This window comes from Jaculus jaculus, chromosome 2 (genome assembly GCF_020740685.1).
Source record: "Jaculus jaculus isolate mJacJac1 chromosome 2, mJacJac1.mat.Y.cur, whole genome shotgun sequence".
NCBI lineage: Eukaryota > Metazoa > Chordata > Mammalia > Rodentia > Dipodidae > Jaculus > Jaculus jaculus.
This window is the reverse complement of record NC_059103.1, coordinates 94837917-94854816: the sequence shown is the minus strand read 5'-3', so window position 1 is coordinate 94854816 and position 16900 is coordinate 94837917. Positions and strand designations below refer to the sequence as shown.

Below are 16900 nucleotides of genomic sequence, written 5' to 3'. Positions count from 1 at the left end.
CTCCCCAGTGGGCCCTATTGTTACGTGTGATAGATCAGGTTGGAATTTTTTTTCTTTTTGTTTGGTTTTTTGATTAGGGTCTCACTCTAGCCCAGTTGACCTGGAATTCATTATGTAGTGTTAGGCTGGCCTTGAATTCAGAGATCCTCCTATCTCTATCTCTGGAGTGGGCTCTATTGATATGTGTGATAGACGTAGGTTGGAATTATTATTTTTTTCTGAGGTAAGGTCTTGCTCTATCCCAGGGTTACCTGTAATTCACTATGTAGTCTGAGTTGCCTTGAACTCAAGGTGGTTTTCCTACCTCTGCCTCCAGAGTGCTAGGACAGATGGCATGCACCATGACGCCCAGCTCTAGAATTTAATTTAATTTTATTGTTATTTATTTATTTGTCAGACAAAGGAGGGGGAGAGAAAGGGGAGATTGAGAGACAGAGAGAGAAAGAATGGGTACACCAGGGTCTCCAGCCACTGCAAACAAACTTTTCCAGACACATGCACCCCCTTGTGCATCTGGCTAACTGTGGGTCCTGAGGAATCAAACTTGGGTCCTTTGGTTTTGCAAGCAAGCTCCTTAACTGCTAAGCCATCCAACCCGGGAACTTTTTTTAATTGCTAACAAAATTATTTTGAAATTGTTGACAAAACTATTGCTATAAATATTTTTGTTTTATTATTTTTGGGTTTTCCAGGTAGGGTCTTGCTCTAGCCCAGGCTGACCTGGATCTCATTCTGTAGTCCCAGGCTGGCCTTCAACTCACAGCCATCCTCCTACCTCTGCCTCCCAAGTGCTGGGCGCCAACACGCCAGGCAAAAATTGTTACTAGTTACAGGCCTGTGTAACAGGAAGAAAATCCTCAGAGATTTAGAATTTTCCCAATCTACTGGGGCGGGAGAAAGAAAACATTAACAGAAAACGCGGACCTTTGTAAGCGTCCCCATTCATCCCCAGCTCAGTGAAGCTCGGGCGTCCCACACCCAATCAGCTTTCTACAGCGCGGCGTCAGCAGGTGGGCGGGGCAGCATCGCGTTCCATCTCTTCGTGGCTCTGGCTCGGCCACGTCGGAAGGCTGGCAGGTCCTTGAAGGTGCATAATTCGCAACATGACTATTGGCACAACATCGTGCTCCTTATTCTCCTTAGTTGAAGGGTAACAACGCCCAGACCGCTTCTCATCCAATGCTCTTATCTGATTTACGGAGTTTCTTTTTTTTTAAATCTGTGGGTGTGTCTGCTCCATCCGAGCTTTGCGGACCTGTCCCGCCTGTGCTGGCGCACGCGCAGGCTGAAGAGAGGGCGGACCTGTTTCCGGGTGGCGCGTGGGGCTGGAGGCCCGAGCGCCGCCGCCAACATGGAGACTTTGTACCGAGTGCCGTTCTTAGTGCTCGAATGTCCCAACCTGAAGCTGAAGAAGCCGCCCTGGGTGCACATGCCCTCGGCCATGACGGTGTACGCTCTGGTGGTGGTGTCTTACTTCCTCATCACCGGAGGTAACGCGGGCAGCCCGGGCTCCGACCCGCCCCCGGGGTGCCCCTGGCTCCAGGGAGCATCCCTCTGCTCGCATCGGTCCCGAGGGTCACCAAGGCCAGTTCTGGGGTCCCGGGTGGTAGCGTCCAAGAGGTGTCCTTGCCCCTGTCGTGTGACTTGAGAAGTCGTGTTCTCACTCGCCTTGCCTGTCCCTCTTTCTCCTCCTCCTTCTCCTCCTATCTAATCCACAGATCACAGTGGATTATATATTTCAAACCCAGGCGGAGGCCTTGGATGGTCACGATTTTAGTCTTACTGTGTTTTCATGGTTGGCCCTGGAAGGAGTCGTGGGTTGCTTTGTGACTTATCTCCCAAACTACAGTTTTGAGAAAGATTTGAGCTTGCAGATGAAGGTGAAATACAGCAAAAGGTGCTGTGTTTCAGAGGGTAGACAATGAGAATCTAAAATTTATAAGCCCAGAGCTTTTCAAAGGTGCCTTGTCCAGTGCTTTTCAAAATGGGCAAATCGGGAAGGGGCGTTGCCTTGTCTACTGGTGAGTTGGCAGACTGTCTGCAGTCTTTTCACGCATCACCCTTTCCGGCTACAATACTAAGTGGTGTACTTAATTTATTGGAGCCCTGTGCAGAAGTGTTTCTACCTTTAAGGGATTGGTCATATTGTCAATTTCCTACATAGTTTGTGAGACGACGAGGCACTGAAAAAGGGAGAAGACTGACAAGCTTTTATTTCAGTGGTAGATTTGAATCTACCCCAATATAGAATAGTGATGACTAACTTAATAACAATAGGCAATATGATTAAGTTATTATTAATTACCTAATAATTGAAAACAAATTATCAGAAAGATCTAGTGTTGCATTAGCTGTGACACTTGCTCAGCCTACTAAATAGCAACTATTGAATAAATAAAAATGCTTTTATCTTTTTAAAAAATGAATAATAAAAGAGCATTCATTCATTCATTCCAGGCTGACCTGGAATTCACTGTGTAGTCTCAAGGTGGCCTTGAACTCGCAGTGATTCTCCTACCTCTTCCCCCTGAGTGCTGGAATTAAGGGTGTGTGCCATCACACCTGGCTTCTTTCCTATAATTCATACTTCCTTTGAAGCCAGAGAACTTGCTAGAAACCTGTTTTACCTTTGTTGGTAGTTATAAATAAGGACTATTTTCCACCCAAACCACTGGGTAAAAATTAGAAAGGACACCTTGTGTTGATGAAGGCTGCATATGTACACTAATCAGTTTGACCACTGGAAAGGAAATCTTATTTAAAAAAACTGAGTGCACTTTTTTTTCTTCACAATTTTTTATTGAGACTGAGTGCATTTTTATACATAAACAGTATTGCTAAGAAAAAGCAAGTGTAATCTTCAACAAAACAAAAATACTATGCCTCTAGTGTGGTAGTTGAGACATGTTCAACACCACTCCGTTTTGTTTTTTGTTTTTTTTTTTCTATTACAAGTTGTCGCAGATGTAGAGAAGGAAAAGAAAAAGGTTATGAGAAGACAGAGTTGATCACATCACTTAGATTAGAGTGGGTTTTCTTCTTTTAACTTTTTTTTTTTGGTTGTTGTTGTTTTTTTGTTTTTTGAGGTAAGGTCTCACTCTAGCCCAGGCTGACCTGAAATTCACTCTGTATTCTCAAGGTGGCCTCGAACTCATGGTGATCTTCATACCTCTGCCTCCCGAGTGCTGGGATAAAAGGCATGTGCCACCATGCTCAACTTCTTTTCTATTTTTTAAAATATATTTTTATTTATTTACTTGAGCGGGAAAGAGAGGGAGGGAGAGAGAATGAATGAATAATGAATATAGGTGCACTAGGGCCTCCTGCTACTGCAAATGAACTCCAGGCACATATGTGCCACTTTGTGTACTTGGGAAATAAATCCAGGCCATCAGGCTTTGCAAACAAGCACCTTTAACTGTTGAACCCCTCGTGTGTGTGTGTGTGTGTGTGTGTGTGTGTGTGTGTGTGTTTGTGTGTGTGTAGTTTTTTTTGAGGTAGGGTCTCACTATCCCAGGCTGACCTGGAATTCACTATGTAGCCTTAGAGTGGCCCTGAACTCATGGTGATCCTCCTGCCTCTGCCCTGAAGGACCACCATGCCTGGTTCCTCTCTTCTATTTTGATGTTATTATCTTTTCCTTCTATCATGAAGGTCTTGTGTAGGTAGTTTCAGAGATTGTGAGATCATGGATATCAAGGCCATTTTGTGTCTGAATAATTGCATTGTAAGCAGTGCTACCCTTCCTTTGGCTGTTACATTCTTTCTGCCACCTCTTCCACAACAGACCCTGAGCCTTGGAAGGTGTGATAAAGATGTCTCAGTGCTGAACACTCCTCTGTCACTTCTCAGAACTATGATGACTTTTTAAAAAATTAATTAATTTATTTGACAGAGAGAATGAGGGGGGGGAGGGAGAGAGGGAGAGAATGGGCATGCCAGGGCCTGGAGCCACTGTACATGAACTCTAGACGCATGTGCCACCTTGTGCATCTGGCTAATGTGGGGCCTTTGGCTTTGCAGGCAAATGCCTTAACCACTAAGCCATCCCTCCAGCTCTGTGGTGACTTTTGAGTCACCCAGTGGTCACTGCCATCTGCAAAGAGAAGCGTCTGAAACCAAAACTGAGAGTAGCATGAACCTTTAACTGCTGGGACAACTCTCCAGGCCCACATACTTGATTTTTTGAATTAAATTTTAGTATTTTCATCTTCAGAAACTTTTTACTGTTGCTATATTTTTCTCAACTTCCACATTCATTTATGTGACCCTTGGGACCTACAATTTAAGAAGTAGTGACTCGGGCTGGAGAGATGGCTTAGCGGTTAAGCGCTTGCCTGTGAAGCCTAAGGACCCTGGTTCAAGGCTCAATTCCCCAGGACCCACGTTAGCCAGATGGACAAGGGGGCGCACACGTCTGGAGTTTATTTACAGAGGCTGGAAGCTCTGGCGTGCCCATATTCTCCCTCCCTCTCTCTCTCTCTCTCTCTCTCTCTCTCTCTCTCTCTCTCTCGCTCTTTCTCTCTCTCTCTGCCTCCTTGTCTCTCTCTCTCAAATAAACAAACAAAAATTAAAAAAAAAAAAAGAAGCAGTGACTCAGGCTGGGGAGATGGCTCAGTGCTTGCTGCTCAAGTGGAAGGATTTGAGTTCAATCCCCAGCACCCAGGCAAAAAGCTGGACATGTCCGTAACCTTCACACTGCTTACATGGGAACTGGGGAGTCCAACCTGGATCCTTTGGCTTTGCAGACAAATATCTTAACCACTAATCCATCTCTCTAGGCCTTAGTTGATGACTTCACTCTTATTACGGCTTTTATAGCACCCTCGTTCCTTTCTACCTCTCCTTTAATAAAGCCAGTAAATGTTGGTTCCGGAATTAGACTCCCTGAGCATCCAATTCCATATGTAGTACTACTTGTCTCTACCACCACCCATTCTTCCTTAGTCCAAGTCATGACTTCTGTGTCTTTGTTCTGGTGTACGTATAGTATATAAATTTGGTGTGTCTGCACACCCCATGTGCATACATGCATGCATGCAGAAGCCAGGAGGACACTGGGTGATTCTTCCACCTAATTTCCTTGAGATGGGGTTTCAGTGAACCTGGAGCTCACTGTTTTTTCAGTTTTTACACTGGCTGACCAGTGAGCACCAGAGATCTTCCATCTACATCCCTCAGTGTGAAGGTTACTGACAGGGAAGGAGAGCTTGAAAAGACAGGAGAGGAGATCTCCAAAAGAGTAAAGTTCCTGAGAAGACAAGAGGGAATGGAGTCCTGATAAGTGAGATGAAAGGGATTCTTCTGCAGTGTAGCGAGAGTGAGTGAAGGAGTGCGAATGAATCAGAGTTTAGGTCTGTTGGGAGAAGGTAAAAGAATCATGTTGGAATTCCTATGAGATTTAAAAAAAAATTATTTATTTATTTACTTGAGAGAGGGGGAGAGAGAGAGAGAGTGAATGGGCATGCCAGGGCCTCTAGCCACTCAAACTCCAGACGCATGTGCCCCCATGTGCATCTGGCTTACGAGGGTCCTGGGGAATCAAACTGGGGTCCTTTGGCCTTGCAGGCAAACACCTTAACCACTAAGCCATCTCTCTAGGCCCCTATGTTTTGTGAAGCCAAGGTGAGGGAGGCAGACCTGCTATTGCCCAAGACAAGCTGGAGGTGAGGGTGTTTAAGAAAAGTGGAGAAGGTAAAAGTAGTTGCTGACAGAAGTTAATAGATATTAATAATCATGATGGTATTATGACACATTAATGGGGGATGACATTAATGATGGTTAACCAGGCATAATGGCTCATGCCTATCATCTCAGTGTTGAGGTAGGAGGATTGGTACAAGTGTGAGGGCATCCCAAGTTATGGAGTGAGACAACCAAATAAAACAGTTTTACATATAAGCAGGAAAATGTCTTTAGTTGATTTTCTATTTACAGAAATAAATACAAGAATGTGTGGCATATTTTTGTGAGTTCAAGTAGAACTTTACTGTTATATCTCCCTTATTCTCAACCCAGTGTGGTGGTGTACGCTTTTAATCAGCACTTGGGAGACAGAGGTAGGAGGATTGTTGTGAGTTCGAGGCCACCCTGAGACTACAGGATGAATTTCAGATCAGCCTGGGCTAGAGTGAGACCCTGCCTCGAGAAACCAAGGGGGAAAAAACCAAAAACCAAAAGACCTACCTTATTCTCATGTATTAGCAAATTTTACTAACTAAATTTCTTTTGTGAAATTTATACTTCTCTGGAGATAATACCATTTGAAAAGTCATTCTAAAACATTGAATATCCAAATGGTTGATCTGAAGCTTAGAACATTAGCTGGACCTGCTTTGATTGTAATACAATCAAAGCCATCCAGTTTAAATGCAAACAAATCTTGGAGAGAATAAAACTATATCCCATTTAGAACTCTAATCTGTGCATTGTGTTTCATTTAGGAATCATTTATGACGTTATTGTTGAACCTCCAAGTGTTGGCTCGATGACTGATGAGCATGGACATCAGAGGCCAGTGGCTTTCTTGGCCTACAGGTAAAACATACCTTTTTAGTGATTTCGTGGTAGGAAAAAAGCTTGTTGGGTCCTACCTGATTAAAGATACAAAGCAGTCTGGGAGGTGGAGGCAGGAGGATCACTACTTTTAGGCCACCCTGGGCTATATAATGAGTTAGTTTATGGTCAGTATGAAAATCCTGCCTCAGAAGCAAAAATGTACTTAAAAATACAGTAAAAGGGTTAGAGAGATGGCTTAGCAGTTAAGGTGCTTGCCTGTTAAGCCTAAGGGCCCATGTTTGACTCTCCAGATCCCACATAAGCCAGCTGCACAAAGGTGAGGCAAGTACAAGGTCGCACATGCCCATTAGGTGGTGCAAACATCTGGAATTCAATTGCAGTGGCTGAGGCCCTGGGACATGCCAATTCTCTGTCTCCCTCTAAAATAAAAATTTCTAAAAATACAGTAAAAAACTGTGGGGTTTATCTATTTATTTAGAGACATTTTTAAAATGTGGAATGCTGGCCCGTTGTGGTGACGCACACCTTTAATCCCAGCACTCAGGAGGCAGAGGTAGGAGGATTGCTGTGAGTTCGAGGTCACCCTGAGACTACATAGTGAATTCCAGGTCAGCCTGGACTAGAGTGAGACCCTACCTAGAAAAACAAACACAAAAACAAACAAACAAAAAAATGTGGAATGCTGAAGGAGCCGAAAATGAGGCAAGAACAAGAGTAGAACTATATTACTAAATTATTAGAATTAGAATGCAAGATATATTCTAAGAGTGAGTTCCAGGTCATGGGTTAGAGTGAGAGACTACCTCATAAAAAAGGTATATTCCAGAGCTGTGGAGATGGCTTAGTGCTGCACAAACTTGGGGGTCTGAGATCATCTGTGTTTGAGTCCCCAGCACCCACATAAACAGCTGAGCATGCCACACATGCCTATAATCCCAGTTCTTTGGGGACTGGAGACCAGAGAACTTTTGGGGAAACAGCAGCTCTGGGTTCAGAGACTATCAAATAATACCTGGATGAATAGAAAAGGAATTCAGTATTCTCTGGCTTCCACTCACATGCACATGGGGCATACATTTGCACACACACATGCATGCATACCACATACACACACTAAAACCAGAAAAGTATACCTTAGTGATTCATAAAGGACAGGTGTCAACTTAAAAGACATTATTAGACTATTGGGAGGGTCAGCAAACTATAGTCAGTTGTTTTACAAGTAGCATTTAATTGGAATTATGGCCTCATGTACTACAGACCTTTTTTTTTTTTAAATTTTGTTTATTATTTATTTATTTGAGAGTGACAGACAAAGAGGGGGAGAGAGAGAGGGAATGGGCACACCAGGGCTTCCAGCCACTGCAAACAAACTCTAGACGCATATGCCCCCTTGTGCATCTGGCTAACATGGGTCCTGGGGAATCGAGCCTCGAACTGGGGCCCTTAGGCTTCACAGGCAAGCACTTAACTGCTAAGCCATCTCTCTAGCCCACTACAGACCTTTTAAGATAGTTATTATATGGACATTTAAGAAAAAACTTGCAATCTCAGGAGGTTGAGATAGGAAGATCACCATGAGTTTCAGGCCACCCTGAGACTACATAGTGAATTCTAGGTCAGCCTGGACTAGAGGGAGACCCTACCTTGAAAAACCAAAAGAAGAAAAAGACAAACCTTTGAAAACCCCTGTACTTTATTGTTAAGTAAGCAGAGTAATTTTTGAGGTCTTAAGAGTCCATTTCAGCAGTGAAACGCTACTCCAGTCTGGTTTGGTCACCTGCACAGTGCTTAGCCCATGTTTTCTAAAACCCGCTTAATGTACTTCCCTGAACATAGCTGAGTACTTACGTTTACAGCATTGCTGCTTATGCATAGACTATCCCTACAGAGACTTACTGTGCCTTTCTAGGGATAGTGAACAAACTAACAAGAGATATTGACATTAGGTAAACTTTTCAATTACTATTTGAATTTTATACTTCTTATATTGAATTTTGTTCATTTTTTTTTAATTTATTTATTTGAGAGCGACAGACATAGAGAGAAAGACAGATAGAGGGAGGGAGAGAGAATGGGCACGCCAGGGCTTCCAGCCTCTGCAAACGAACTCTAGATGCGTGTGCCCCCTTGTGCATCTGGCTAATGTGGGACCTGGGGAACTGAGCCTCGAACCGGGATCCTTAGGCTTCACAGGCAAACACTTAACCACTAAGCCATCTCTCCAGCCCTCTTATATTGAATTTTGAACCTGGTATATATATTGTGTTTTCAATCATACATATAATATATACTTTTTTTCATTAGTTTTCATACAATTCTTTTTATTTATTTGAGAGGTGAGATCCTTTTCTTTTTCAAGGTAAGAGTCTCACTCTAGCTGAGGCTGACCTGGAATTCACCATGTAGTAGTCTCAGGATGGCCTCAAACTCACGATTCCTCTACCTTGGTCTCTGAGTGCTGGGATTAAAGTCATGCACCATCATACCTAACAAGAGTTAGAAGAGAGAGAGAATGAGCATGCCAGGGCCTCTAACCACACCACCAGATGCATGCTCCACTTTGGGCAACTGTCTTTATGTGGGTCCTGAGAAATTGAACCTGGGTCATTAGGCTTTACAGGCAAGTGTCTTAACCACTTAGTACTCTCTCTAGTTCCTTGTTATCATATACGTTTTCATAATACATATGTGTAAACATCTCTTTAACTAAGAACTTTGCTTTTTGATGTCATGAACTCTGAGAATTCAACAAAACTATGTTCCTAGAAAAATTAGATCTATGTATATATGCAAATTTACATATAAGGGTCTGTAGATTACTGGAGACCTTGTTGGAATTATGAGGCCTTAGTTAAGAACACTTGCTTTAAAAATATTTCTCTTTGAGCTGGTTGTGGTAGTGCATGCCTTTACTCCCAGCACTCAGGAGGCAGAGATATGTGGATCGCCATGAGTTCAAGACCACCCTAAGACTACATATTGAATTCCAGGGTTAGAGAGTGAGACCTTACCTTGAAAAAAAAAAGTCGGGGCAGGGGGAGCTAGAGAGATGGTTTAGTAGTTAAGGCACTTGCCTGGGAAGCCTAAGGACCCAGGTTCACTTCCCCAGAACTCACATAAACCAGGTGCACATGGTGGTGCATGCATCTGGAGTTTGTTTGCAGTGGCTAGAGGCCCTGATGTACTCTATCTCAAATAAATAAAATTAAAATTAAAAAAAACCCAAACTATTTCCCTTTGAAGCAGGAGGTGTATTAATTATTACAACAAAAATTCAAGAACCATAATTAGTTCAAAACTAATTTGAAGTTGATATTTAAACAACAGTTTTCAAAGCCAAAGTATAAAGTTCAAAGGGTTCATATATACATAGGACAATTAACGTAAAAAATCTTACGTGAGAGAAACAGCAAATATGAGTGTGTCACACTCTGTATATGGGTGCTCCTACTGCTGCAAATGAACTCTACATGCTTACACCACATCTGGTTATAAGTGGGTACTGGGGAATCAAACCTAGATCTGCAGGTTTTGCAAGCAAGTACATCTGAGCTGTCTCTCCAACCTGATAGTCACCTTTTAAAAAATTTTTTGGTTTTTTGAGGTAGGGTCTCTGCCCTGAAATTCATTATGGAGTCTCTGGGTGACCTCGAACTCATGGTAATCCTCCTACCTCTGCCTCCCAAGTGCTGGGATTAAAGGTATGTGCCACCAAGCCCAGCTGATGATCAACTTTTAAGACAATCAAAAGGAATATTGATTTTATAGATTTTCTTTTTGTTGTTGTTGTTTATTTTTTGAAATAGGTCTCGCTCTAGCTCAGGCTGACCTGGAATTCTCTATGTAGTCTCAGGGTGGCCTTGAACTCATGGTGATCCTCTTACCTGTGCTTCCTGAGTGCTAGGACTAAAGGCGTGTGACATCATGCATGGCTGATTTTATAGTTAGTTTATCTTTTAAAACTTTTAGAACATAAGCTACATCAGGAAAACCAAGTTTTGTTTCTTTCCTTTTGGAGTGGTGGGGATTGAACTCTGGGCCTTGTGTGTGAGCTAGGCAGCCACCCTACCACTGAGCTATGTCTGTAGGCAAGAGAAATGATTTTATCCATTTTGTTAATTGTTGTGTACCTAGGACCTGGAATGGTGCTTGAGACCTAATGCACCTCTCAGTAAGTATTTGTTGAGTGAATGAGCAGATGAATTCCCAGAGGCATAATAAATACGTTCAGGGTAAGACTAAAAAGCGAGCCTAAAAATGTTTCAGTGTAAAGCAGAAATAGAAAATTCAAACTAAAGGGAAGAAGTTTCATTTTTCTGGAGATGTTGATTTGTTTTGCTTTGACTTTTTCTTTTTCAGAGTAAATGGACAGTATATTATGGAAGGACTAGCATCTAGTTTCCTGTTTACCATGGGAGGCTTAGGTTTCATAATCCTGGACCGATCCAATGCACCAAATATTCCAAAACTCAATAGATTTCTTCTTCTCTTCATTGGATTTGTCTGTGTCTTATTGAGTTTCTTCATGGCTAGAGTATTCATGAGAATGAAATTACCGTAAGTAAAATACTTCGTGTATGAAGTAATTTAACTTTGGTTACAAATTAGTAAAATAATTACTTGGACAATATAAAATAGTAGATTTAATTTAGCAGTCATTTAAACAGACAAAATTCAAGAACTAAAGAAATCTGTGACTTGCCTCAGGGTATAGCTATAGTTAGTAACAAAATTGAGACCAGTAAGTCTTGGCTTTTAGCCCCATGCACATTCACGAGAAAATTCAGTTATTTTGCCTCAACATTGCTCATTGGAGATAGTTTTTTTTTTTTTTTCTAAAGCGCCCTTTGGCTAAAATTTGACTCTAGTAGTAGTCATAATAATAAAATTTTATTTTTATATTTTGTTTATCTGAGAGAAAAAAAGAGAAAGGGGGAGAGAGAGAGAAAGGAAGGAAGGAAAGAAGGAAGGGGAAAGAGTGCATCAGGGCTTTCAATCACTGCAAATGCGTGTGTGCACCACTCTGAACATCTGGCTTATGTGAGTCCTGGGGACTCAAACCAGGGTCCTCTTTGCAGGCAAGTGCCTTGACTACTAAGCCATCTCTCTCCAGCCCAGATTTTTTTTTCCTTTTTTTCTTTTTCTTTCTGGGTTTTTTGATGTAGGGTCTCACTGTAGCTCAGGCTGACTTGGAATTTGGAATTCGCTATGTCGTCTCTCCCTGGGTGGCCTTAAGCTCACAGTGATCCTCCTACCCCTGCCTCCCAGGTGCTACGATTAAAAGTGTGTTCCACCATGCCTTGCTCTAGATTTTTTTGTTTTTACTCTTCTTATTAACAGCTTCCATAATTATAAACAATAAACCATGATAATTCCCTCCTCTCCCCAACTTTTCTCTTCACAGATTTACTCTGTCATTCCACCATATCCCCTCTCTTTCTTATTTTTGATGTCATCCTCTTTTCTTCCTTTTTTTTTTTTTTGGTTTTTCAAGGTAAGGTCTCACTCTAGCTCAGGTTGATCTGGAATTCACTATGTAGTCTCAGGGTGACCTCAAACTCACAGTGATCCTCCTACCTCTACCTCCCAAGTGCTGGGGTTAAAGGCATGCTCCACCACACCTGGCTTTTTCCTCCTATTTTGAAGGTCTTGTGAAGGTAGTGCTAGGCATTGAGAAGTCATAGATATTGAGGCCAATTTCTGTCTGAGCAATTGCATTGTGAGCAGTCCTGCCTTTCCGTTTTTGTTTTTTTTTTTTTTCAACATAGACTCTTGCTTTAGCTCAGGCTGAAGTAGAATTCACTAGGTAATCTCAGGGTGGTCTTGATCTCACAGCAGTCCTCTAACTTTTACCTCATAAGTGCTAGGATTAAAAGCATGTGCCACCATGCCCGGAATTTTTTTTTTTTTTTTTTAGAGTGGGGGCAGAGTAATCTTCCTTTGGCTCTTTCTGCTACCTCTTCCTCAATGGATGCCGAGGCTTAGAAGATATGATAGAAATGACTCAGTGCTGAATACTCCTCTGTCACTTCTCAGCACTCTGATGACTTTTGGGTCATCCCAGTGGTTGCTAGCATCTGAAAAGAGAAGCTTCTCTAACCAAAAGTATGAGTAGCATTTTTATATAGGTGTACACATTAAGAAAAATGCTTACAGGGAAGTTTGGTGAGCATAATATATACATTTAGCCAAACAACAGCAGGTGTTACTCTTAGAGCTCATGACCTCCCCCGTCATAGGCTTTTGACTAGGTTTTTAGTACCAGGCATGCATTCCCTCTCGTAGAGTGGGACTCTAGTTAAATTAGAGAGTGGTTGGTTTCCTCCATAACAGACATGCTGCTATTGCACCACTCAGTGATTTGGCCTGGATGACCAAAGTTGAGCCTTGCAGTATCCACTGTTTTCACTGCTGATGACTTCTGTCACCCATAGGGCTCCATGCAGTATAGGTTTTTTCCAGCTTTCAGTTGGTTGGTCTACAGGGAGGAGGCTTTCAGCTCAGCTTCAGATTGATTTCTTAGTGACCTTGTGGTTCAAGCATGTGGAGTCTTCAACAATACAGCCTTCCCATCTATTTCTGGTGGGAAACCAAGAGCCTTGGCAATGGCCTATAATGTTATGGGGGGCATCAGGAAGCTTCCTGGCCAACAACATCCCTGGCACTAAAAATTTTCTAGTAACAATCTATGGCTTCTGGGTGCACCACTGTCCAAAACAGTAGGTTTTCATATGGCTTGTTCATACCCTCTTAAATTTTGATAACCCTCCCAACCAATTCTTTACTTAATCTCTTCCCTGACTTCACTTAGGCCATTGCACGCCCAGTAATCTGTTCATCTATCTATACAATACTATCCTCTTAAGTCTTCTCCTCTCCTTGTCCCTTATAGCCTTTATCTAGTTTACTGGCCTCTGCTATCGATTTTTATTCCAACTCACATTTAGTTGTAGCTAGGATTCACATATGAGAGAGAATATGTGAGATTTGACTTTCTAGGCCTGAGTTACCTCATGTAGTATAATCCTTTCCAGATCCATCCATTTCCCTGCAAATTTCATTTGTCTTTACCACTGAAAGATTTTTTAAAATTAAGTTTATTATATGAACATATTACAAACTAATCATATTCACATCAGGTTATGCTTTTTTTGCTTTTCTTTCTCTCCTTGAGGTAGGGTCTCACTCTAGCCCAGCCTGACCTGGAATTCACTATGTAGTCTCAGGGTGGCCATGAACTCACAGTGATCCTCCTACCTCTGCCTCCCAAGTGCTGTAATTAACGGTGTGCACCACCATGCTGGGCTGTTTTTCTGGTTTTTTTTTTTTTGTTGTTGTTGTTTGTTTTTGCAACAATAATAACTGTAGGAACTCTGGGAAAGCCTAACACAAAGACTGACTCAGTAATTTTACTTTTTTAGGAACTGTATTTGATATAAGCATCAAATATCAACCATACTCTTTTCTTGTTGTGTTTGAATATTATGAGTTCACTTGACTCATCTGCCCACAACCTGGAATATACCCTGGGTAGAATGGGTAGAAAGCCAGACTACTTACACTGGAACCACTCCAGCAATCCTACTTTTTTTTTTTTTTTTTTTTTGCAGGGGTTTTGAGGTAGGGTCTCGCGCTAGCCCAGGCTGCCCTGGAATTTACTATGTAGTCTCGGGGTTCTTTGTGTGAACAAGAGGCAGCAAACACTATCCTGATAGACAAGCTAAAAAGTAATACACTTTTCTTACTTTATGTACGTCCTGTGATAAGACCTAAACCTATGAGAAAGAATGAGAATACCAGGCACAGTGAGAGCACATTGGGTTCTTTGGGCATAGGCAGCTCACTTCTGTTTGCAGTGCACTTCCTTGGGTTCAGGTGTTAATCTTTTGTAGCCTCTTCACCCTCCCTAGGAGGCTGCACTTTTCCTGGTCTGCTATGGAAAACCTGAGTCTCTTCCAGACCAGTATATTTGCTAGGCTGTGGTGAATGATTTCCAACAAGGGTTGAGAAAGGAAGATCAAAAGGGATCTGGAGCCAGGTGTGGTAGTGCAGGATTTTAATCCCAGTACTTGGGAGGTAGAGGTAGGAGGATGGCTGTGAGTTTGAGGCCACTCTGAGACTACATAGTAAAAAAAAAAGATCACATTTAGATCTTCACTTTCAATAAAACTGCTTGTTTTTCTATTTTTATTATTTATTTACTTTTTTAATTTATTTATTTGAGAGAGACAGACACAGAGAGAAAGACAGATAGAGGGAGAGAGAGAGAATGGGCGCGCCAGGGCTTCCAGCCTCTGCAAACGAACTCCAGACGCATGCGCCCCCTTGTGCATCTGGCTAACGTGGGACCTGGGGAACCGAGCCTCGAACCGGGGTCCTTAGGCTTCACAGGCAAGCGCTTAACCGCTAAGCCATCTCTCCAGCCCTATTTTTATTTTTAAAAGGAGAGAAGTTCTGTAGGTTTCAGGGAGTACAGGGCATATTGTCACTTATTTTTGGTCACTTGTTAGTGTTACATAATTTTTCAGTTCTCCCCCATGATTTTTCAAATTCTTTCTCTCAGTGGTTTATTACAAAAGGAAAGGTTTGGAACTTTATTACACTATACTTATTCTTTTTTTTTTTTTTTTTCTTTTTTGTTTTTTGAGGTAGGCTTTCATCGTAGCTCAGGCTGGCCTCAGACTCACAGCAGTCCTCCTACCTCTGCCTCCTGAGTGCTGGAATTAAAGGTGTGCACCACGATGCCTGGCTTATACTTAATTCTTTCAGAGTTCAGAGCCCAAGTTAGATATTTAATACAAGGGTTTTTATTGTTGTGTTTTGTTTTTTTCTCTTTCTTTTTTTCCCTGAGGCAAGGTCTCATCAGACTGACCTGGAATTCACTTTGTAGCCCAGACTGTGCTTGAACTTACTGCAATCTTTTTACCTCAGCCTCCTAGTACTGGGATTACAGGTGTGCACCACTAGATCTAATAAAAGGGTCTGTTATTCCATTGGCATTACCCAGGCAGGAGAATTGCTGAAGCCTGAGGCATTTCCTGTGTGAATACCCATGCAGGGACAGAAGCTTCTGCACACTGCCCGGGGCTCAGGCTCCCTTCCCAAGCACGACTGACTCCTGCGGTGCCCACTGTCTCCTCTTGTGATAACTAGGGTATTTAGAAATACAAACAGTTTTTTTTTTTCTTAACTCAAGGTTTGTTTACCTTTGAGAGTCCAAATGAGATTGACTCTTTGACTTTTATGTAATATTTTCTATTCTTATTTATTATCTTGTGTTACTAAGTATATTGCTATACAATGTATTCTATGAGGGGAAAGAGTAATTGAGGCTTAGTAATATATTTATTGGGACAAGAGGTATAAGATGGATCTACGGATGGTGCTGATTATGTTTTGGGGTTCTTTTGAGTCATCAGACACTGGATATTTGAACTTTGCTTCCTGCTCACTTGCTTGTGTGTGTACATTTTGTTTTCTGCAGAGGCTACCTGATGGGTTAGTGCCTTTTGAGAGGAAACCAGTGGTCCTGGGTTTGCTCCTGCTGAAGGTGTGAAGGCTGATCCCACCCTATGTGAACATGGAAGCATGAAGACTGCAGTAGAGGAAGCACTGGGTGAACACCTAGGAAGCACGTTAATTCCGACTGGAACTTCTTGATACCAGAGACAAGTTCATTACAGTATTTTTTTTCCTGCTGACCTATTCTGATGTGTTAGTGATACTAAGTGGCATTTTCTTCTTAACTTTTCATTTCTTAAAGAAAACATACTCCAGTTCTGAATAAAGTGATTATTTTTATAGCCCCTTTATCATTTTTGAAGATGACATTTCTGACTTTCAGAAATTACTGTAAATCAAGCAACAAGATCCTGACAGCTGAGAACTGTCTTTTCCCGTGGTGCTTTGCCTTTAAGCTGAGTGTGGGGTACTACACTCTTTCAGATACACATGCAAGACTGTTCCCTGGTCAGCATGAGGTATGAAAGGAGCGGAAATAAATAATTTTTCTAATGAGCATGTTTTACTTATTTTTGTTTTGTTTTTGCTGACTAGTAGTGGTGACCTTTTGAGGGATAAATCGCTGAGCACCAACTTGTGACCTTCTTCAGATATTTCTGGTAGCTTAATTTCAAACTAGCTACTGGGATGCTTCATGAGGTAACATCTCTGTATCCCTGTAAACACTCCCGAGTTGTGACGGTGACTGCTCTGGATGAAAGCTGCCCCGGACCACCCCTTTCAGTAGTTGACATGTTCTGAACACGTGTAAGACATCTGTATGCTAGTCTGATCTCCCAGTTTCTCAGGGCCAGGATTTCCTGACCTCCGTGACTCGCCATGACCTCCACGCCTAGAGCTCAGTTCATTCTCATCC

The 16900-nt window shown here is 42.1% G+C and overlaps 1 protein-coding gene across 1 annotated transcript; it reads left to right on the top strand.

Annotated features, from left to right (window-relative positions):
- Positions 1–1293: 1293 nt before the first annotated feature.
- On the top strand, positions 1294–16539 carry Ostc (oligosaccharyltransferase complex non-catalytic subunit). The gene is made up of 4 exons (XM_004671423.2): positions 1294–1490; positions 6444–6537; positions 10882–11079; positions 16007–16539. The coding sequence occupies exons 1-4, from the start codon at positions 1352–1354 to the stop codon at positions 16023–16025; spliced, it is 450 nt and encodes a 149-aa protein (XP_004671480.1). The 5' UTR covers positions 1294–1351; the 3' UTR covers positions 16026–16539.
- The last annotated feature ends 361 nt before the right edge of the window (positions 16540–16900 follow it).